Here is a 22,578-nt window from a genome sequence, read left to right as displayed (position 1 = left end):
GATGGCGGAATTTAAAATACATTTCATGGAAGACCCGGTGCTTTCTGGTGCCGCAAACTCACTGGGTCTGTTGCATAAAAGGCGTTATGAGGAAAAGCTTCGTTCTATACAGTCGCCAGATCCATATTTGATGCCCAAATCGATGTTTTTCGACCCACTGTCTTCGCCCTGTCTGCCTGACATCTGCTACGCTGATATTTAAAATGATCTTGTCCACACAAAATCAGCCTATTCTCACGAAAAACTTCAAGAGCTTGGACGCTTATAAATACTTCGTTGCTGGTTGGGTGAAACAGGTCCTCGTTTGGCAGGAATCTATCTTGTGCTTGGAAAGGTGAGTTACGAAATTTTCAATTCGAATTCTTTTGTTATTGCTAACATCCACTGTCAAGTCTAATGTATTTCATGTTGTTTGTCAATGGAGTTAAGGCTTTTAATGTTTATATGGTTTAGCGATAGCACTCACTACATACATACGTGTATGTTGTCGGCGATTAGCTTAGCAATGATCTTAATTGTGGTTATTTGTCAGCCCCGTAGACGAGGCCAGTTTCCTTCACTTGTTACCAGCTAAATATTATTCAAAAAATAACGATGGTGGAAGAAAGGGAAGTCACAAACATCTTGAATTTGAAACTATGTCGTACTACGTCGTATGTTGTCGGCGATTAGCCTAGCAATGATCTTAATTGTGGTTATTTGTCAGCCCTGTAGACGAGGCCAGTTTCTTTTACTTGGTACCAGCTAAATATTATTCAAAAAATAACGATGGTGGAAGAAAGGGAAGTCACAAACATCTTGAATTTGAAACTATGTCGTACTACGTCGTATGTTGTCGGCGATTAGCCTAGCAATGATCTTAATTGTGGTTGTCAGGCCAAAACCCTCTAAATGTATATTAAATGCATCTTACCGGATATAAAATGACTACTACATAGTCTGTGGTGATTTTTTGGTGTCCAGTTTTCACGTCGAATTGCAGCCGTCCATTTCGCTCTTCTATTTGGATCCCTCGGAATACGGTAAAATTTCAAGTCTCTCCTTCCATCTTCTCTGTTAGTGCAACCAACAGCCACACACGCCTTCACCATTTTGATTATTAATGTTAAGGAGCAGAAAAACACGCCGTAAATAGGAGAAATGTACGTAGCCGTAATAGGTTAACACTATGTTTTGACGGACAAGTGGGCGGAACCCTACAGCGAACACGTGGTACGTGGGTAGGCTCTATAGACCAGGGGTCAGCAACCCTGGTCCTCGAGTGCCACTATCCAGCTTGTTTTCCATGCCTCCCTCCTTTAACACACCTGGATCAAATAATCATGATCGTTATCAGGCTCCTGCAGAGCTTGCTGATGAGCTGATCATTTGATTCAGGTGTGTCAAAAGAGGGAGAGATGGAAAACAAGCTGGATAGTGGCACTCGAGGACCAGGATTGCTGACCCCTGCTATAGAGCCTACCCACGTGACGTCACAACTCCGCTCTCCTGACTGGTGCCGCCCACTTGTCCGTCAACACATCGTGTTGACCTGTTACGGCTACGTACATTCCTCCCATTTACGGCGTGTTTTTCTGCTCGTTAACATTAATAATCAAAATGGTGAAGGCGTGTGTGGCGGTCGGTTGCAATAACAGAGAAGATAGACGGAGAAGACGGAGAGACTCGAAGTTCTACCGGATTCCGAGAGACCCGGAGAGAAGAGAGCGAGATGGGCTGCTGCAATTCGACGAGAAAACTGGGCTCCAAACGATTACCACAGATTATGTAGTAGTCATTTTATATCTGGTAAGATGCATTTAATATATATTTAGAGGGTTTTGGGCTGACAACCACAATTAAGATCATTGCTAGGCTAATCGCCGACAACATACACGTATGTATGTAGTGAGAGTGCTATCGCTAAACCATATAAACATTAAAAGCCCTAGCTCCATTGACAAATGACATGAAATACATTAGACTTGACAGTGGATGTTAGCAAGAATAAAAGATTTTGAATTGAAAATTTCGTAACTCACCTTTCCAAGCACAAGATAGATTCCTGCCGAATTTTCGTGGACGAAGACCTGTTTCACCCAACCAGCAACGAAGTATTTATAAGCGTCCAAGCTCTTGAAGTTTTTCGTGAGAATAGGCTGATTTTGTGTGGACAAGATAATTGTAAATATCAGCGTAGCAGATGTCAGGCAGACAGGGCAAAGACAGTGGGTCGAAAAACATCGATTTGGGCATCAAATATGGATCTGGCGACTGTATAGAACGAAGCTTTTCCACATAACGCCTTTTATGCAACACATCCAGTGAGTTTACGGCATCAGAAAGCACCGGGTCTTCCATTAAATGCATTTTAAATTCCTCGATCAATTGAAACCAATGCTAATACAGAGACAAAATGACGGACAAGTGGGCGGAACCATACAGCGAGCACGTGGTTTTATGACGTAGGTGGGTAGGGTCTATACAAACTATATAATTGGCCGAGGAAATGCTGTCCCGTGAAATGCCTGTTTAAAAATGTTCCCGTTGTTACTTCTTGCGTTCGCTTAAAAGTGCCCATTTAAAAAGGAAAAGCGATGGATGATACTCGACGCAAAGCGTATTATTAACAAATGTTAAAGTTGTATAAACATATAGCGAGAATAAGGAACGTCAATGACAAGTGCAGGCCCCCGCGAGTGGATAGTGAGGGGAATAGACCCTACTCACGTGACGTCACAGCCACGCCCCCGCACCATGTTGTCCGAATACTAGTCATGTTAATGCATTAGCGCTTCGTAAATTCCTCCTATTATGGCGTGTTTTTCTGCCCGTTAACATTAATAATCAAAATGGTGAAATCGTGTGTGGCGGTCGGTTGCAAAAACAGAGAAGATAGATGGAGAGACTTGAATTTTTACCGTATTCCGAGAGACCCGAAGAGGAGACCCAGATTGACTGCTGCAATTCGACGAGAAAACTGGGCTCCAAACGACTACCACAGATTATGTAGTAGTCATTTTATATCTGGTAAGATGCATTTAATATATATTTAGAGGGTTTTGGGCTGACAACCACAATTAAGATCATTGCTAGGCTAATCGCCGACAACATACACTCAGACGTTGTGAATGAACTACCTGAAAATATATAATTATAAGGGGATAATCAGACAGTTGTCATACAATTAATTTACAATTTCACTATTGAGGTCAAAAGCCAAAAAATAAATTCAACTAGGGACAATCTGGAGTAGTGCTATCGCACTTCATATTTATTACGTATTATATATGTATACAGTGAGAGTGCTATCGCTAAACCAAACATTAAAAGCCCTAGCTCCATTGACAAATGATATGAAATACATTAGACTTGACAGTGGATGTTAGCAAGAACAAAAGATTTTGAATTGAAAATTTCGTAACTCACCTTCCGAGCACAAGATTCCTGCCGAATTTTCGTGTACGAGGACGTGTTTCACCCAACCAGCAACGTAGCATTTATAAGCCTCCAAGCTCTTAAAGTTTTTCAAACTTTCGTGAGAATAGGCTGATTTTGTGTGGGTATCAGATGTCAGGCGAAGCCAGCGGGTCGAAAAACATCGATTTAGGCATCAAATACGGATCTGGCGAATGGATAAACTGAAGCTTTTCCACGTAACGCCTTTTATGCAACGGATCCAATGAGTTTACAGCGTCAGATAACACCGGGGCTTCCATGAATTGCTCTATAACTTGCTCGACTAATTGAAAACAATGAGAATAGGTCTGAAAAAGAGGTACAATATGGCGGCCGGAAACAGCGACACGCCCATTTTGTGACGTAGGTGAGCAGGGTCTATAGGATAGTGCACCTACACCGGCGTGCGGTACACCTTTCAGAGTTCCGCCCTGTTGTGGGTTGTCCTCAGAGCGGGTCACGCGGGGGGTCTCAGTTGGTTTCACTACACATCAGACCAGCCAAAGCATGGATGTGACGGCCGCGTTGTCGTTCCCTCTGAGCGCAAGCTCCTTGCTCGCCTCTGTGCTGCTCCTCCTCGCCGCCTATGTGGCCTGGCGGTCGGCCTTCAGTCAGCCGGATCACCTGCGTGCATCGGAGCCTCCGGGGCCCAGGCCGCTACCCTTGCTCGGGAATCTGCTGCACCTGAACTTGCGCGCACCGCATCGGACCCTCTTGGAGGTGAGCGACGACGTGCGCGCACGCCCAATGGCGGGGTGAAACGCCTTTGTAATCCGGATGTAAAAATTGCAACATCGACATTTTTTTTTCCGGGAATGGCTGCTTCAAAATGATTCCCAATCACTATTTTAGGAAGTCAACTTTCTTGATGAGGTGGTGGGAACAGCATTTATTTGGAACCTCCAGAAACGTCAACGTTTGCTCGGTGCGATCGTTAAATGTTGCACTTTTAGACACTTGCTGGAGTTGCACCCTTTTGGTGTCCTTCCAATACCAAAGAAGTTAAAAATTTGCACTGATTAAGTTAGGCAATCCGCAATATTAGCTCTTCCACAAAAGGACACAGACAGAGCATCATTTTACCCAAACACACAAAGTTTCCACATGTAATGTTATGTGCAGATAATGTGTGCATAGTAGCAAAGGGTTGTTAGTATTGTTGTCACGATAGTAAAATTACTGGAAAAAAATTCAAACTTGATATCAATACTTAAAACTTGACATCGATACTTAAGACAAAATATTGGACACCATTTTTGATAGCACAGCAATAAAAAAAACAACAACGCAGTTTCATCATTATCTTCATCATTATCTTGGAAAAAATAAAAAATAAAAAAAACTTCCTCAAATTGCCCACCAAATTTACAGGAAATGATCCAAAATGTACTGGCAGTGAGCTAGAAGTGCTCCAAAATCCAGGTCAAAACTATTTATAGCCCTAAATCATAAGAAAAAACAAAAACACAAAAAAAAACGGCATATTCACATGTGGACACCTACCATTTCAGGATACAATGATTGGTAAATGATTACCATGAGGTTTTCTTTTATGAGTTGCAAGTTATCTAATAACTTTTATGCTTACCGTTAACTCTAAACTCATGAGAGAAAAAAAACAGAAATGGCCAGATTTGAATTCTTTCCAATTTTCTATTTATTCGCCAATGTGATATACGTAGTTTTAATGTCCAAGATGTCCAAGAAGTATGGCCCGGTCTTCACCTTCCACTTGGGGCCCAAGAAGGTGGTGGTCCTGGCCGGATACCAGACAGTGAAAGAAGCCCTGGTGGAGCACGCCGAAGAATTTGGTGAGCGGGAACCTCTTAACACCTTTAAGGAGGACAAGATGGACCACGGTAAAAGCACACACCGCATTTAGAAAGCGCGCAGGAAAGCGATGTCACTGTGCAGCTCACCCCAGGAGTCGTGATGACCAACGGCGACACGTGGAAGGAGATGCGTCGCTTCGCTCTGAGCAACTTAAAAGACTTCGGGATGGGGAGGAAAGCTTGTGAGGACAAAATCGTCGAAGAGTGTCAGCACCTCTTGGAAGTCTTCAGGAATTTCAAAGGTAATGGTCTTCTTCTATGCCTTCTGATGGTCTTCTAATGTCTGCATTTGCGTCAACAATTTCAGATGAAGCATTTGATAACCAAGAGCCCATCAACTACGCGGTGTCCAACATCATATGCTCGCTGGTGTTCGGCAGCAGGTTCCAGTACGATGACCCCGCCTTCGTGAGCATGGTGCAGCGCGCCGGAAGAAGCTTTCAAATACTGGGCGGTCCATCCTTGCAGGTAAGGAGAGCGCCGTCGACCATGCGGGACCGCACACGTGTTAAAAAAACGTTGCTCTCGGCCAGTTGTACAACATGTACCCGTGGTTGGGCAAGTGGCTCTCCTCGGCGAGAGAGGAGCTTCGCCAACTGGCGACGGCCAACAGGAAGCAGGCCGCCGAACTGATCCGGGGTCTGAAGGACACGCTGGACCCGCGGAGCAGCCGGGGCTTGGTGGACGCCTTTCTCATCCGCCAGCGACAGTTGGAGGTCACGACCCATCCAGAAAAAATTCACCATTTCCATATGGGTAGTTCAATTTTGTTTGGCAGGACTCTGGCGACGTGGGTCACTTCCACGATCCCAACCTGCTGATGACCGTCTTAAACCTGTTTGCCGCCGGCACGGAAACGACCTCCACCACGCTCAGATGGGCGCTCCTTTTCATGGCCAAGTACCCCCACATTCAAGGTGAGCCCACGCCTGTGAGCAAGTAGATATCCCAAATGAAACAACTTCCTGTACCGGTGCAGCGCTAATATGACGCACACCAATGCTGAGATTTAGTTTCCAACAACCAGTTCCCCTGCCCAGGATGGTGGCCAGACATGCACACCACCTTAAAAAAATTGGAGGCCTTATCGCCCCTCCGTGATGACAGACGCCCAATCATCTTTCTGCTTTGAAATGAAATCACCTGAAGATTTCTGAACCATTTGAAGCCCAGTTGAGAAATAAGCTAGTTATGACTTCATTTTAATGTCAATGCTTTGAATTTGATGGGAACCTCGCCTCTACCGACATGGCCGCCAAGCCCACGTTGGTTGCACGCCAGTCATCGAACGATACCACGCAGCCGGTTGTACTGTATATGATACAGGTGCAACACTGAACAACACAATGGCGTTTTGCTAAACTAGTGTACTTTATTGATGGGAACCCTCAGAGAAGGTCCAGGAGGAGCTGAAATGCGTCATCGGAGATCGCCAGGTCCAGGTGGAGGATCGCAAGAACTTGCCGTTGACCAATGCCGTCATCCACGAGACGCAGCGACTGGCCGACATCGCGCCTATGGCGCTGCCTCACCGGACCAGCCGGGACGTCACCTTCCGGGGCTTCTTCATCCAAAAGGTGTGTTGGAAACGTCATACAGTATTTGTCTTTTATTCTGGGTAAATGTTACAAAGCACAAAATCCATAGAATTCTGGCAAAAAAAAGAAATTCAATCACTATTCATTTGTAACGGCACATTCAACTCTGTTTTCATTCACTCCAATTGATTTTCAACTCTGACCTGCGAAAAAAATCCCCCAAGGCATTTATTCATTCATTCAGTTGCTGTGCTGTTTATTTCTTCACAAGGGTCACGGGGGTGCTGGAGCCAATCCCAGCTAACTACGCGCAGCAGGCAGAGTACACGCTGAATCGGTTGCCAGCCAATCGCAGGGCAGCATTCATTATTTCTGACAAAAAAAGCTTCCTAAACTACAATTAAGAATGAAGTGAAACAAAATAAACTCAATGCCTTCCATGAACAACGTTAGATATTCCATTCGTTAGGCCTGTCGCGATAACAAATTTTAGTGTGCGGTAATTTATCTCATAAATTATTGCGATATGCGATATTATTGTGCCCCCCTAATTTCCCAAATTAAAAAAAAAAACCATTTACAATAACACAGTGAGAATACAGTATACTGTATATTAATAGAACAAGTACACCCATTTAAACGCGCTAAATATTTACTCTTAAATTCAAAAATAATTTTTAAGAAATCACAACTAAAAACAATAGACCATGCCTCTTCAGTAAAAGACCACAATATTCATACCGCACAGAAACACAGCATAAATAATAAGTGTTTTTCAAGAAAGGCAAATGAAAACTTTTCCCGTCATAAGCTTCTGCAATTGCGTTCCATAGGGATGCAACGATAAAGTTAAGTCGCGGTTTGGTACGATTTTGGATACGGGGGACACGATTTTCGATCTGATTCAATACATTTAATGCCCTGTAAAAAAAAAAAAATGTTTTGTTGTTGTTTCGTTTCTTTTTTTTTTTTTTTTTTGCTAACGAGCAAAAATTAAATTGCCATCATAAAAACATGCATTTAAGTGCATATTATTTATGTGCTTACTTCTTACTGATCTGAAAAACATTTTTATAAAAGTGCTGACAACAATCTTTACTGTTAGCAGGGCCGGCCCAGCCTATACGCAGACTATGCAGCTGCTTAGGGCCCCTGACCACTAGGGGGCCCTCCATCTGGCAGTTGTTTAATTTATATTCTGTTTACTGCAGTTTGCTTTATTGGACTTTTGTGAGTTTTGATACTTGATTACAAGCTTAAAAAAATAAAAGTTCTTCCTTAACTTCTTTCTTTCCTCTTTTAAAAAAAGGTTTGGCGCTATCTACTGTAAGTACTGACAATCATTTGGGGTGAAAAGTTTGAAGTATACAGTGCAACAAAATCTGATTAATATACAAAATATGGACATATGGGTTGGATTGCATGTTTGGGTTTCACAGTACACTGTGACGAAATGGTGGGCCAAAAATATGGGCCCCTTTGCATTTTTTTTGGTGCTGCAACGATTAATCGATTAACTCGAGTATTCGATTAGAAAAAAATATTCGAACTAAATTTTGTTGCTTTGAGTATTCGTTTAATTAAAGTGACATTGTAATGGTTGATTTTAAAAGTGTTTGCATTTAATTTTACTGATGAGTGTGGATGCACTGGCCTCTGGTCTGCCTCTTTTCGCATGGCTGAATCCAACTGCTCCCTGTTAAGACCAACATAAGCTAAGTTTTTGTTTGAGCGAATGTTTTTTTAATGCATTTTAATTTAGTTTGTAGGTATATTTAGCCGTTGTGTGGGAATATGTGTCTGAACCGCTTGTTAAGAGCATTGTAAAAAAAATAAAATAAAATAAAACTCGAGCATTTTATAGCATTTAAGCTAGCAGACTTTTTCCATCCAAGTTAGCCAATTGTTCTTTTGTTGTACACAGATCCTCATTAAAAAAAAAAATTATATCATTTGAGGCTCAGCTCAGGTGTTTTAATTTTCCATGTTCATTATCCGATTACTCGATTATTCAAACTAACTAGTCCATCGATTAATCGACTCCTAAAATATTCGATAGCTGCAGCCCTAATTTTTTTGCTTAGGGCCCCCAATTGGCCTGGGCCGGCCCTGCTGTTAGTAAAGTGAGGTGGGGCACACTGTTGATTGCTACAGCTCTCTTAGCAGCTAGGTTTACTACATGAGCAAGACATCCTATTTGTGGTCCCAATCCATCTGTGTCACATACTGAATTAACAATATTTGCAACATTATCTATAGTCACTGGTATGGCTTGATTTGGCCTTCTTAACTTTCATTCAGTCATGACAGTTTAGAATTCATCGACGTAGTATATGGACTACGTGTCCCATAATCACTCTAGTATCACGTAGCCAATGGCATGGGACGTAGCACATCTAGTTTGCTGTTTCATGATATCGACTGTGTGCGTGCATTAAAAAAGTTAGCAAACGCCGCTGAAGTCACGTCTGCTCATTACTACACAACACCAGCATATGACAATCGACTTTCATAAACAGGACGAGTTTGAAGCACAGCGCTCGTAATTTGCCACTCAATGCAGAGGTTGCGCTAGACTTTTTCGTTGTCTGTCATTTTGACTGACAGGGTCATAAAAATCCGGTCATAATCTATTTTTACCTGTCACTTAATATAAATTTTTAAAATGATAATAATGACATATTCAATAGTATTTAGTTTTCATTCATTTTTAATTAATATTCTGTACGAACAAACTTAACAGAGAATCCACACCGTGCCATTACACATCAAGCAGATGAATATGTAACTTTTTCTCCGCAGTGACAAAAACGGCTGACTGTGGCGCCAGTAGGTAGGCTAAATATGGAACAATAAAATTAACAGTTCACCTGCTGTGGCCTGAACGCAGTCTCACACTCTGTACTCCCTCCTGACCTCCTTGCTGCCGCTTGCTTGCTCAGTAGTTGCCGAGGGCTGATTGCTTGTTTGTCCTTCATCCTCCACTGCATCAGTCCCTCTTTTTTCACCACTTTTATCAACACCATCGTCCTTTTGGGGCTTTTTGAAGAAACTTCGGACACTCAGTTGCCTTGACATTTTTCCGAGTAAGGCCAACGACGTCATGCATCAAGAGAGACAATAGCTAATTAATATGCTCACTCGCCACCCTGTGGCAAGGGGTGTGAATTGCAACCTGTCAAAATGACAGATGGACTTCAGTTTTTTCCGTCACCGTTTTAAAAAAACAGTCAACGACGGAAAATATTCGGTTAACGCGACCCCTGACTCAATATTCATCGTGTCAGCTGTCCGTTGTCAAAGCGAGGTTGTTTGTAGCAGCCAAGTCGGTAACAATGTTTTGGCGGACTTCGTTGTAAATATCCGCTGTTGTGCTGAAAAATAGCCGCCCGGCGTGAAATGTCACTCCTGACGGGAGCGCCCACACGTCAACAACACCGGCGCGCTGGAGATGGTCCGCAGTCACTCCGGAGCACTGACGCGGCCGGTATACGTTGAATAATAGGATATAATGGGAACGATTGGCTGCGGCGGTAGTTTTTGCCGGACCTGGAACGAAGATGCATTTTGCGCAGTTGGTAACAAGGAATCCGAACTTTTAACAGCACGTCTGCCGCTCGCGTGCACGCACGCGAGGCCATAAATCGCAGCGGAAAAATTACCGCCTTCATTTTTATTTATCGTTCGATAAATGGAATTATTGCATATTGCGACAGGCTTACAATCCGTTTAATCTTGGGAGGACACGCTGTAAATTCTCATCTTTACGTTCATTCGCCCCTCTCAGTCCAAATTGATTGGATATCCAGCACCGTCAATAGCCGTTAAGAAGCGACCTGAAAGCGGGCTCAGACTCGCAATGGATTCACACTATTACTGGGTTCTAGATTACTGGGCTGATTTGTTTACACTCCACCTCTCCCAATCACTTATCTTCTAGACTCCCCCCCTCTCTTATCCTGGTTAATAGGCCCCCCACGTGGTGTCAACTGGAAATACTTCTAGCTGACGATAGCACCCATATTCATAGTTAGTGTAGGCGTTCAATGTATTTTTTTTTTTTTGTGTTTCTCCTGTCTTCTCTCCTTCCTTTCTTCTGTTCCCCCATAACCCCTGAAGGAGATAGTACCTTTTCTCGTAGGCACCATCTAACTGTTTGCATTACTGTAACACACCCAATATAAAATGAATAGCACTTATACCATAGTTTAAGGAAAACAAGCAGAATATTGGGAATAAAAGATACACAAGGCCTTCATATCACAGAAGCTCAACGTGTGCGACATGAGCAAGATGACGCACCAACTCTTGCAATCAGTTCTCCTGGACAGTCCAGAACAAATGGCGGGACACTCTGTACCAAAACAAGGAGCACCGGAGAACGCCCGATATCCAACTGATAACACGACAAGACTCTAAGAGCCCCTTTGACGCTGAGGTGGCAAAATCCACAACCCTCGTTGCCCTGACAATAGTAACTCCCGAATCCTCCTGTCCAATACACAGACAATAATCCCAAACACACCCTTCTTCCTGCCCGCGGCCTGCCCCGCGAGAGCCTTCAAAAGACTGAATGTTTAACAAAGGGTTGTCATTTTTCTCGGGAACCTTTTGTTGACGTGTGATAGGGTGACCTTGCCTACCCGCCTGAGTGTTTCTGTTCCGCTTTACCGTTTTGATCGCTGTTGACCTTAATAACCGGCGGGCGCACGCGGAGCAGCAATTGTTTTGGCTGGTGCAGTTCTCGGGTGCGTCTGGGCCGGGGGGGGGGGGGGCGAATTTCAACAAAAGGGTTAAGACTACGGTGAACGTGTGGAGTTTGCCCTTCTAGCCGGATTGCTGGGGTCCCGCCGGCCTGGGTCGTTGGAGCTACTATGGAGGTACTATCTCCTTCACCCCTTTCTGCTCGGTGCCTTGTCTTAAGAAATGAGTTACGTTGAATGATCACAATGGGAGTATGTCATACTCCAATGTGAAACATTAAAACTGTTCAGACCAACTGGACACTCAGACTACCATTCTCCTTGTCAAACAGCTGAACCTGACAGGTTTATTAAAAAAAAAAAAAAATCCAGCCATGTTATGTTATATTCACTGTTGCCACTAGAGGGCAGTGTAACCACCCAGATCAATAAAGCTAAATGCAAACACTTTCAAAACAAACCATTACAACACCACTTTAATTAAATATTCGAAGCAGCAGAATTTGAAGCATTTTTCTAATCGAGTTAATCGATTAATCGTTGCAGCACTAGATGTGACCAATATTCTAGTTATTGAGGCATATTTGATTTCTCCCAACAGTGGACGACGGTGCACCCCCTCCTGACGTCCGTCCATCAGGATGAGAGCCAATGGGAGAAGCCTGCCTCCTTCCATCCTCAGCATTTCCTGGACCAAGACGGAAAGTTCTTCAAGCCCGACGCTTTCATGCCCTTTTCTGTGGGTAGGTATTGGTCGTGGTTTTGGTCTTGGACATGATTTAGTTTTTGGCCGTCTTCATGTTGTTTTGGTCTCGTTTCAAACTCACTCGTACTTTTGGTCTTATTTCGGCCTCGGTCCTGCTCCTTTTTCAGTCTTGGTCTCCACTCCCAAAACTAATCCTAGCGATTCCTGAGGTGTCTCGGTCCACGGTCTCGAGCACAACACTAAATAGAATATTTCCGAGGATTGTTGAGTGGCAGAACAAAACAGCCATTTTTGCTAAAGACGGCGCTCTCTGCTGGTCGCCCCGCAGGTCGCAGGGCGTGTCTGGGCGAGAGTTTGGCGCGCATGGAGCTCTTCATCTTCTTCGTCACACTCCTGCAGCACTTCCGCTTCCGGCCCCCGGCGGGGGTCCCGGAAGACCGGCTGGACCTAACGCCCCGCGTGGGCCTTTCGCTCGGTCCCACCCCGCACCGACTTCGCGCCATTTACCGGCTGACCGGCTGACGTTGCGTCACCTCCATCTTGTGCGTAAAAAAAAAAAAAAAAAAATCGAAGACGATGAAACGCATTTTGAAAGTGTTTTCATCATGTTTCAATTCCGTTGACAGTGATAGATATATGTCCACACCTCCTGATCAAATGCATGCTATACTGTTGTTGTATTTTAAGTGACCCAAAACCAACAAGTGATCTAAAGTTAACAGGAAGTGACCTTCAAAATTATAAAGAAGTGTTCCAGAAGTGACCCGGAATGCCTGCTCAGATGGCAGTGTATGAATTGTATTTAACGACCAATTAGAACTATTGTGATCTTAAAAACAATATTAAAGTGTCAACTCAAAACCTTTAGCAAGGCAGCGAAAGATCAACCGTGTTAGCTTAAATGAAGATGGAGTGTGTGTGTTGGGGGGGTGGTACAAGACTTTCAAATATTGGCGCGGGAAGTGGGTTGCTGAGGCATGGACTTCATAATACTTGACAGGACACGGGATACGGGGCCGATCCGTAGGGGGCCTATTTTCAAAAACTTAAATTCAAAACTAAAGCTGTTATTGACCTAAAACTATAACAGGCACCTACCTTAGCCATATATGAGTCTCCATGAGCAGCGGCATCCAAAAATTCAAAGTCGTTCCCCAATAAAATCCAGATAATTTTTTAATATAAGTATAACAAAACTTAAAAATGGCTATAAAATTCTTAGATTTGACACTAGATGCACAAAAATCACCAAATGCAGAGATAATCACCAATATTTTCAGGATCAATAGCAAAATTAAACATATCGTACAAGTTTTTGCCCAAAATAGCAACTTAATTTTTTTTTTTTTTTACTGCAAGTTTTCAACAGATAATAAATCACTCAATTTTCACAACAGAAACTCAATACTTGAAGAAAACATGCAGAATCAACTATAAATAATATATAGATTATTAATAAATTGTATACACAATCAAAACTTATTATACAATAGAATAGAATCGCCCTATTATGTACAATGAAACTGGAGCATTTCCCTTTACTGTGCATTATAAATGAAAATCTCAAAAGTGACTTGCAAGTATAAAATCTAAATAAACAAATATAAAATGCGTATGAAAGGCAGCGCAAATAATCAAAGTGAATGAGCAGCAGTTTGACAGTTAATGCTTTGAATATTGAAGGTGAGAAAGTATTAAACATAGACGATTGCATGCAAATGAATATTGGACTGTACCTTGTTTTTTCTGGTCAGCTTCCTTGACTTGTACAAGTCTCTTTTCCTCGCCATCTCTTTTCTGCCGGTCCGCCATTCTAAAGCCTTGTACGTCCTCGCTTTGGAAGTCATATCCTTGGAGAAGTTAGCACCAAAACAGTTGAAGAGGGACCTGCTGATGTGCGGCAAAATGGTGTGCACGAGCCTGTGCCCCTCCTGGCACCTGTACCCCTGCAAGGTTGGGTCGGAGGCTGCCAGGAACTCCAGCAGGTGCCTAAAGACGTCTCTGTGGCTGTGCAAGAAGTGGCGCAGCATGTTGTTGGCAATCTTGACGCCGCCTTTGGCCATGACGAAGCACCCGGTCTCTCCAATGGCGGGCAGCATTCCCAGAACGGGCTCATACGTGAAGAGGGTGAGGAACTGCCTGTTCGGCGCTATGGCGTCCTTGTCAAGGGAGATGACCCAACACTTCTTCCCCATGGTGTTTGACTGAAAGTTATTATATTGAAATATTACATAAAATGTAAAAGCTTTTTTTAATTTTTATTTTTTAATATGGACGCTGAAATGCCTAAAATACAATTTTGAGGATCAAAATCCAACATGCCCGCCGTAGCAAAATATAGCTTTTTACTTAAAGTGCCTGTGACACGAAAAAGCATGTTTATTTCATAATACACGCGGTATTTTATGCCCCTGAATGATATGGACCGCTTGGATGTGTGTGGAAGCGATCGCTATTTTTATTTAGTTTTTTTAATCCCGCGCCATGAAAATGAGTGACTTCCGGCTTCGGTCTTGCATTCAGGAGGAGGGCGCTGTGACGTGTACAGTAGAAGACGTCCTCTTCACTAAACAGCCGTACTGTTGTATATGAGGACTAAAGATTCAGCTGATTTTGCGGATTAATACGTTTATTTTTCGCATCACGCCAGCCAAACGGCTGCAGAAAAATCATTCTGTATGAGGGAGAGGCGTATGCGCCTTTTTGGAGTTTCACAAGGTTCCCATTCACCGTGGATATTGGCCAAGCCCTACTACTGTGGGACCATTGGACTTACGAGGAAGTGAGTAAACATCTTGTTTTGTATTATGACAAATACGAATACAGCGATTACAAAGTAAACACTACAAACTTCCTTTAAATAAAGGACTACTTACGTTTGATCATTGATAGGCATGTAAAAAGCTCTCCTAATGCTCATTAGCAGCAGCACGTTAGCTGTATAACAACTCCAGCCACCCTCGAACTGTAAATTGCTCTCCGCCGGGCGGTTTGCCGATCCGCAAAGACAATCGACAACCGGGTCGTCATGTCAAATAATCCAGGCTAGTTATGTGTGATTTTCCGCTTCGAAGACTTTGAAACATCACTTGGTTCGGGTTAGCATGTCGGCTAGGTGTCACGCCTTCTGGTTTGTTTACATTCTCCGAAGCCGGGGAAGGGAAATGACGTATGTCCGATTTAGGTGTCTTAAAATATCTTTCGGGAGGTGCGACAGTAAAGGTGAAGTCGACAGTTTTGACCATTATGGAGTCATTTTGCCATGTCGTCCTGAATAAATGCATTTTTATTATTTCATATTCCATTCAGCACAAGACTGTTATTTGTCATGAACATGCCATTTATTTAGCAATTGGGGAAAATGCTTGGATAAAAAGAATATCCTGTAAAAATATTGAAGTAAAGAGACATAAACAATGACATTTTGCCGCTCTCTTCGTCGCGTTTTCCTCGTTGTGAATAGTTCCCCCTTGACGGGCTGACTGGTCCTTCTCAAGCCATTTATGTAGCTATTGGGGAAAAATACTTGGATAAAAAGAATATCCTGTAAAAATATTGAAGTAAAGAGACAGAAACAATGACATTTTGCGGCTCTCTTCGGCGCGCTTTCCTCGTTCTGAATAATTCCCCCTCAGTGGGCTGAATAGTAAAACCGATGAGCCCAGTCTACCGCTGACGTCATCCACCTGTTGGGGACGCTAAAGCCCTATAATGGTAGGCGTGGCTAAACGGCAGATTAAAAGACTAATTTCTCGTCATCTGCGCTTTGCTAAATTGTTGTATATAGGCGAATCGTCTCAAAATATGATTCTAATTCACATAATAATGCCATTTAAGACTTTTTTTCTCCTGTCGTATGCTCTTTAAAATTCTTGTGAATAAGTGCTTAAATCTGTTCGGGCCTTCGCCCCTCCTTCCTGAGCCCTGCCTCAGTTTTGCATGATTACAGGTCAAACATCAGACGGGTGGAGCGGCCAGCTGTGAGCAATCGTCATCAACCAGCTTAAAAGCCCGGCGGAGGCACCACCACTTCGCGAGAACAACTTGTCTGTTTTCCACGTCAGTTGGTTCTAGCATCCCTAGTATACACTGTAAAATATTATAAGTTGACTTTACTAAAAAAAAATATGCAAACTTGCTGCCTTAAAAATTTTAATTTATGTTGACTTAGATGAATTAGATTTGATTAACTTAATTATTTTGAGTTGGCAGTACTCAAATTAACTTAAAAAATTTGGATTATAGTCACTTGTTTATTGTGAGTTGGCAGTACTCAAATTAACTTAAAAAATTTGGATTATAGTCACTTGTTTATTTTGAGTTGGCAGTACTCAAACTAACTTAAATAACTGGATTACAGTAACTTGCTTATTTTGAGTGTACAATACTCAAATTAACTCAAATAATTGGATTGTAGTAACTTTTTTTTTTTTTTTGAGTGCAGTATTCAAGTGATAATTGTGTATTAATTATCTTTAGTTTTCCATTTCATCCATCATATTCAGGTCAACTTAATTTTCTTGACCTAAAAGAATTCCACAATAGAAATTACAACTGCACATACTAATTTTATTAAAAACACATTATCTAATAGTAATGACCCCCAAAACACAATAATTGGAGAACACTCATTGGATTAACTCAGTGGAATTAAAGTTTACTTTAAAATGCTCAAAAGTGCATTTAATGGGAGACACTGGCTCCTGGCAGGCTGAACAGTGTTTGGTTAATTCTCAGTATCAATGAACAATCAGTGGATTAATTATAAACCCACTTTTGCCAACATTTTGCACTTCATACAAAGTACAGTATAAGCACCTAAGATAACCTTTTGCGACAGAAATTACTGAATAATACCTGAACTGCATCAATGTTCACTCCTATCCTGTGATTTCCAAAGACTAACAGGAGAGATCCTATTTTCATAATTTCAGGACATTAACTTAGCATTGAAGACATGGCAACAAACTAGTTGCCCATTATTTTTATTTATTTATTTAATAGAGACAGTGCACATTGATGAACATCTAAAAAGATGTAAATATGCCAGATTGTAGCAAGTATATGCTAATTTACATCTGTAGTCCCTAAACAGGTGACACAAAGATACAAAAAGGAAAGAAATAACAAAAGATTACAATAAAACAACAATACAATACGTTACTAAGAACTTAAAAGTCAGTGATTGCAAGACTGATTTGCTTTCAACCACTGCTTGAGCTGAGTTTGAAAGTTCGTATTGTGGGACATTGCCTGATGGCCCATTACAACATGAGCTTGAGCTCTGGTAAAGCTAACAGTTCTGATTTCTCCAACAATATTAGTAATCAAAACGAACTACAATCAACATTGCCCCATGGTTTAAACTGTGCAGCAGTGATAAAATAAATATAAAAATACAGAACTCTTTTTAAAACACACAACTCAGTTCAAATTCAAATTTCACTTTAACACCTAAAACAGTGAACAAGATACCTTGTTTTTTTCACATCACCAGAAGAGTACATGCAAAACGTGTACTGGAGTTATACACCTCAGAAACCTAAAATCTTACCAAGAATATGTGTCTTATTTTTATTCAAATTCTAATTTCATATTAAGCTCTATCGTCTAAAAAAAAGTCTAATTTCTAGTCAAAAGTATGTCATTCGTATATATATATTTATTTTTTCAATCGAAGAAAAAGTAACTTTAAAAAAATCAATTGCAGAAAAAAAGGTTTGAATGTGAAAAAATATTTGAGACTCAGAAATTCACATTTCAACACTTTATTTTTCATTGAAACCGTTTTCTTTGATCGAAGCAATCCTTTTTGTGTTTGAGCCATATTATGGGTAGAGGACATTTGTGTCCAAATCATTCAATCCCAATAAAAGTTGCTTCAATCAAAAAAACTATTTTTAATCAAAGAAAAAAAAATCTTTTGCAATTTTTTAAAAAATTTAAATATATATTTTTTTTATTGACGTGTCACTTTTTTTGAAAAGCAAAACGTTTTAAACGCCTTTTTTTTTTTTTTTCTGAAGTGGAAAAATTTTGAAGGCACTTTTTTTCAGTTCAATCATTTTGACACGAAGATACAACTTCAACGCTACTTCCGACATGTTTGAGTGGCAGGTGATTACGCCAATGGCATAAAAGCAGGCAGCAAGAATAATGGCCACCAGGGCTCCATCCAGCCATCGGACTCTGCTCGAGTCCAAGCCAAAAATAGGGCACCGGTAGGGGGGTGTGACATCGGCATCTCACCGGAGTGTCCGCGATGGTACGGTGCCCTGTCTCGGCACACTGGCGGACCCCGATATCACCCCCCCTCCCCGGCGCGGAGGCCGGCTGTTGAGTGGACGGCCCACGAGTGACACAACACTCATTCAAAGCTGAAGTGACGGGGCTCCCGAAGGGGGCTCCCGGCGCGGATGCCGGCGACTCGCCGGTAGTCCACTCGCTTACTGGGCAGGCTAGTGTCGGGCCACTCATCGGCCACTCACGTACCGGCGTGTCGCGACACTGCGGTTGGACCACGATTGCCAACCATCACGTCAGGGCAGCGGGTGAAGTTCCCTTTGTTGAATGACATTAAGCAGCAGCGCACCATACCATCGCAGGCACTCCGGTGAGATGCCGATTTCACACCCACGTACCGGTGCCCTATTTTCGGCTTGGACTCGAGCAGAGTCCGATGGCTCGATGGAGCTCTGGTGGCCATTATTCTTGCTGCATGCTTTTATGCCATTGGCGTAGTCACCTGCCACTCAAACATGTCGGAAGTAGCGTTGAAATCGTATCTTTGTGTCAAAATGATTCAATCGAAAAAAAGTGCCTTCAAAAACTTTTTCCACTTTAAAAAAAAAGTTTAAAACTTTATGCTTTGCAAAAAAAGTGACACGTCAATAAAAAAATATATATATTTCAAAAAATATAGATTTTCAAAAAAACATTTTAGCAAGAGGTTCTTTTTCTTTCATTAAAAATATTTTTTTTGATTGAAGCAACTTTTATTGGGATTGAATGATTTAGACACAAATGTCCTACCCATACTATGGTTCAAACTCATTTCACATTTCTGCTTTTGTGTGCAGTGAAGGTAGAATAAACAGTGCTCTGAAAGTTACAGTCTTGATATATGCAAGTAACCATTTGCCTCAGCTTAAGATGTCTTCGCAAATGGGTAAAGAAGTCTGCTTCTTAACAAGGCTCCACAAAGTTGCACAACTGACAGTCAAATGCAGTTTCTCCACTTTTGTCTGCATCTTTTTGAGAGTGCCATGTCGATAGGTGTACTTTGAGTGCATTAAAAGATTTAAATGTGCAGAGGCAGTCCTTATGAAGACATGGGGAGTAGGGATGTCCGAGTGTGGTATCCATGTTTTAAGCGGTAATGCTTAAGCAAGTAGCCTCTCTTTCCAGCAGAAAATGTGCAGTACTTACGAGTCCACTGCATTAGAGCAGGGGTTTTCAACCCAGTCCTCAAGGCACACTGTGGGTCCTGGTTTTTGTTCCAGCCGATCCAGCAGAGACAGTTGAACCAATGAGGCTTCTGCTAAAACAAGCCACACCTGACTGCAATCAACTGATTGCACTTGTAAAACACCAGATTGGGGAAAAAGTGTTGTCATCTTGTTTGGTAAGAATGAAATCCTGCACCCACAGTGTGCCTTAGTGGAATAGGTTGGGGACCCCTGCATTAGAGAATACTGCTCTGGTTGACCTGAAAAGACATAATAATTTCAGCATTGAGAACTTGTTTGAAAAAAAAGTTACATTTTTTCTTAACAGTTACAAATTAAAATGTCCAATTATTTTTAATCACAAATTAAAATCTGCAATGACTTAGTTTAATATTCACAAACTGTGTAATAATGAGTTATTTTTAAATTAATGTATTTGATTATTTTTTTAACATTCAAATTGAGATGTACAATTAATTTCTTAATCCATCTGTAAAAACATTAATGCATGTTTGTTATCCCAACCCAACAAATACAAATATTAAATAATTCATTGATCAGTGTCTGAGACATACCTGTAATTGCAGAGACTGAGGTATGTGTGGACTTCTGACCATTTGCTTCAGCCTGATTGGGGGACGGTGAAAAAGAACACAAAATTAAGGCAACAATTTCAAAATATAGGCACATAAATGACCAACCTTCAACACACCAGGTTGTTATAGCATCGACTGTGATCTCTGCACTCTGAAATGTGATCTAGTCCTCCGATTTTTGCGATTAATGCATTTTAAAACAATTTCAAATTATCAGTGCAGTTTGATCAAACATGGAGGGGGAGCACTGCACATGAAGAAAAGCAAATGGAAGTGCAGATGACAAACACTCTAAAGCAGGGGTCCCCAAACTTTTTCCTGTGAGGGCCACATGACTTTCCCTTCTCTGATGAGGGGCCGGGTCAGTTTGTAACAGAAACAGTGTGACGATTGCAGCAGTGCCTAAATGTAAAAATGTATTGTTTTTCAGAAAGCCACAATTAAATTACCCTTTCTGGATTCTTCACGCAACAAAATAAAATAAAAATAATAACATAATATAATATGATATAATATCATATAATAATGAATAATAATAACACTATTAATTAAAGAGATAATAACCAAATAACCCTGTTTGGGTTCTTCACAGAAAAAAAGCCAGGAAATAGATAACACTATTTGGGGGGGGTTCAGGAGGCCGGACCAAATGTGGAGGCGGGCCGGATACGGCCCGCGGGCCGTAGTTTGGGGACCACTGCTCTAACGCAAGAACCGATTACGTTGGCGTACATAAAGTCTGAGTGTGCATTTATCTCTTACCTGAGCCGAAATAGACAGGCTGAAGCTGACTTAATTCTAGCACTAACTCTGTAAATAAATCACTTTATCGACATTTCTAACATTTTTACGTGAGAAAGTAGCCGTTTAGATCCACAACGTGGAAATTCGGCGCTACTCAAGCTGGCCGTAGTGACTAAGGCACTTCCTGTTATTTTCACAAAATAAAACACCCACTAACGATAGAATTACTGTTTTTATTTTGAAAACAGGAAGCGAACCTCCCCTCGGTCTAGCTAACTTAACCGCTCGGTAACACAGGAAGCGAACCTCCCCTCGGTCCAGCTAACTTAAAACCGCTTGGTAACTGTTTTAAATCGGTTTTAAAAACCTCTCCCACCGCCTAAAAAACGTTACGAGCCCCGTCTGTCAACTTAATCACCAAGAATTCAAAACGCCGGCATAAATGGTAGTCTACCATAAACTGTAGTCTACATTTGTTTCTGAAAATTATGAGGTTACTGTCACGGTCGTATAGCATGCTTGCTAGCGGTGATATTTGATGTAATTGACACTTTTCCTCCCTGGCAGCACACAGGCTACTACACTACAACAAGACAAATAGACGGTTTACAAAAGAGTAAAATATTTACTTACCAAATCAGTGTGCTGAGGACAAATAAACCCACAATGGCGAAAATAAATGAGAAAGGTGTTGGAAAGAGCGCGAAAGTAGGCAGGGCAGATCTGCGCATGTCTGATAGAACGCGCAAAGGACACTGGGTACAATAAATTATTTTTTCTAATTTGACTTAACTGGGATATATCAAGTTAAGCAAGTTCTCCAACCCCAAATTACTACTTACTTATTTAAAAGTAGTGTTCACAACAGGTTGATGAAAACTGAGTTTAGTTCACTTATCAAATTTAATTAATTTGAATGTTAGCATTTACAGTGTATCTATTGACTTAGACCACCAGCTCACGATATCTTTTCAGGGGTGGAGTTGGTGTGGGTCCCGGCGCATGTGGGGATTGAGGGGAATGAGGAGGTGGACATCCTGGCCAAGCAATCACTGAAAGCACCAGGGATAGAAAGGAGGGTCGTTCTGAGTAAAGCAGAAAGGAAATCAATTATTAGGGGTTACATACAAAAAAGGTGGCAAGGATATTGGGAAGCACAAGAAACAGGGAGACATTTGTTCTCAATACAGTCACAGGTGGGGATGGGAAGGAGATGAGGGAGGAGGTAGTGTTGAGTCGACTAAGAATAGGGCACACAGAGCTGAATGATTCAATGCATAGGATAGTAAAACACAAAGATGGGAAATGTAAACACTGCGGGGAGCATGAAACTGTTGAACACGTTTTAATGGTGTGTGGGAAATATGGATGCAGAGGGATCGGTTGAGAACAGTGCTGGACCAGGCAAAAGAGACATTTGGGATGGGAAATGTTCTACAGGTAAAGGCGGCCAATATTCAAAAAGGGCTTTCTCAAGGACATAGGGCTGTTGGAAAGGATATAGGATGAGGGTAATTTATTAGTATTTAATTTATTAGTTTGGGGTTTTGTCTAGACTCTGGGTGTGTTTCAC

At 41.8% G+C, this 22,578-nt stretch overlaps 1 protein-coding gene and 1 long non-coding RNA gene across 2 annotated transcripts in view; one reads left to right on the top strand and one right to left on the bottom strand.

Moving 5' to 3' along the window:
- LOC130907614 (cytochrome P450 2K1-like) overlaps positions 1-13,558 on the top strand; it is a 36,927-nt gene extending 23,369 nt beyond the window's left edge. The window contains exons 7-15 of the mRNA XM_057822910.1: positions 3,987-4,158; positions 5,135-5,297; positions 5,363-5,512; positions 5,578-5,738; positions 5,804-5,986; positions 6,049-6,187; positions 6,663-6,847; positions 12,113-12,254; positions 12,546-13,558. Of these exons, the coding sequence (XP_057678893.1) occupies positions 3,987-4,158; positions 5,135-5,297; positions 5,363-5,512; positions 5,578-5,738; positions 5,804-5,986; positions 6,049-6,187; positions 6,663-6,847; positions 12,113-12,254; positions 12,546-12,739 (1,489 nt within the window). The 3' untranslated portion in view covers positions 12,740-13,558. The remainder of the gene's footprint in view (positions 1-3,986; positions 4,159-5,134; positions 5,298-5,362; positions 5,513-5,577; positions 5,739-5,803; positions 5,987-6,048; positions 6,188-6,662; positions 6,848-12,112; positions 12,255-12,545) is intronic.
- Positions 13,559-19,014: 5,456 nt separating this feature from the next.
- On the bottom strand, positions 19,015-21,929 carry LOC130907619 (uncharacterized). Its single transcript, XR_009061506.1, has 3 exons — positions 21,639-21,929; positions 20,241-20,292; positions 19,015-19,925 (listed from the first exon to the last, which is right to left on the bottom strand). It is a non-coding gene; the product is annotated as an uncharacterized LOC130907619 (long non-coding RNA).
- Positions 21,930-22,578: the final 649 nt, after the last annotated feature.

This window comes from Corythoichthys intestinalis, chromosome 19, assembly GCF_030265065.1.
Source record: "Corythoichthys intestinalis isolate RoL2023-P3 chromosome 19, ASM3026506v1, whole genome shotgun sequence".
Classification (NCBI taxonomy): domain Eukaryota; kingdom Metazoa; phylum Chordata; class Actinopteri; order Syngnathiformes; family Syngnathidae; genus Corythoichthys; species Corythoichthys intestinalis.
This window is presented reverse-complemented; position numbering and strand designations above follow the sequence as displayed.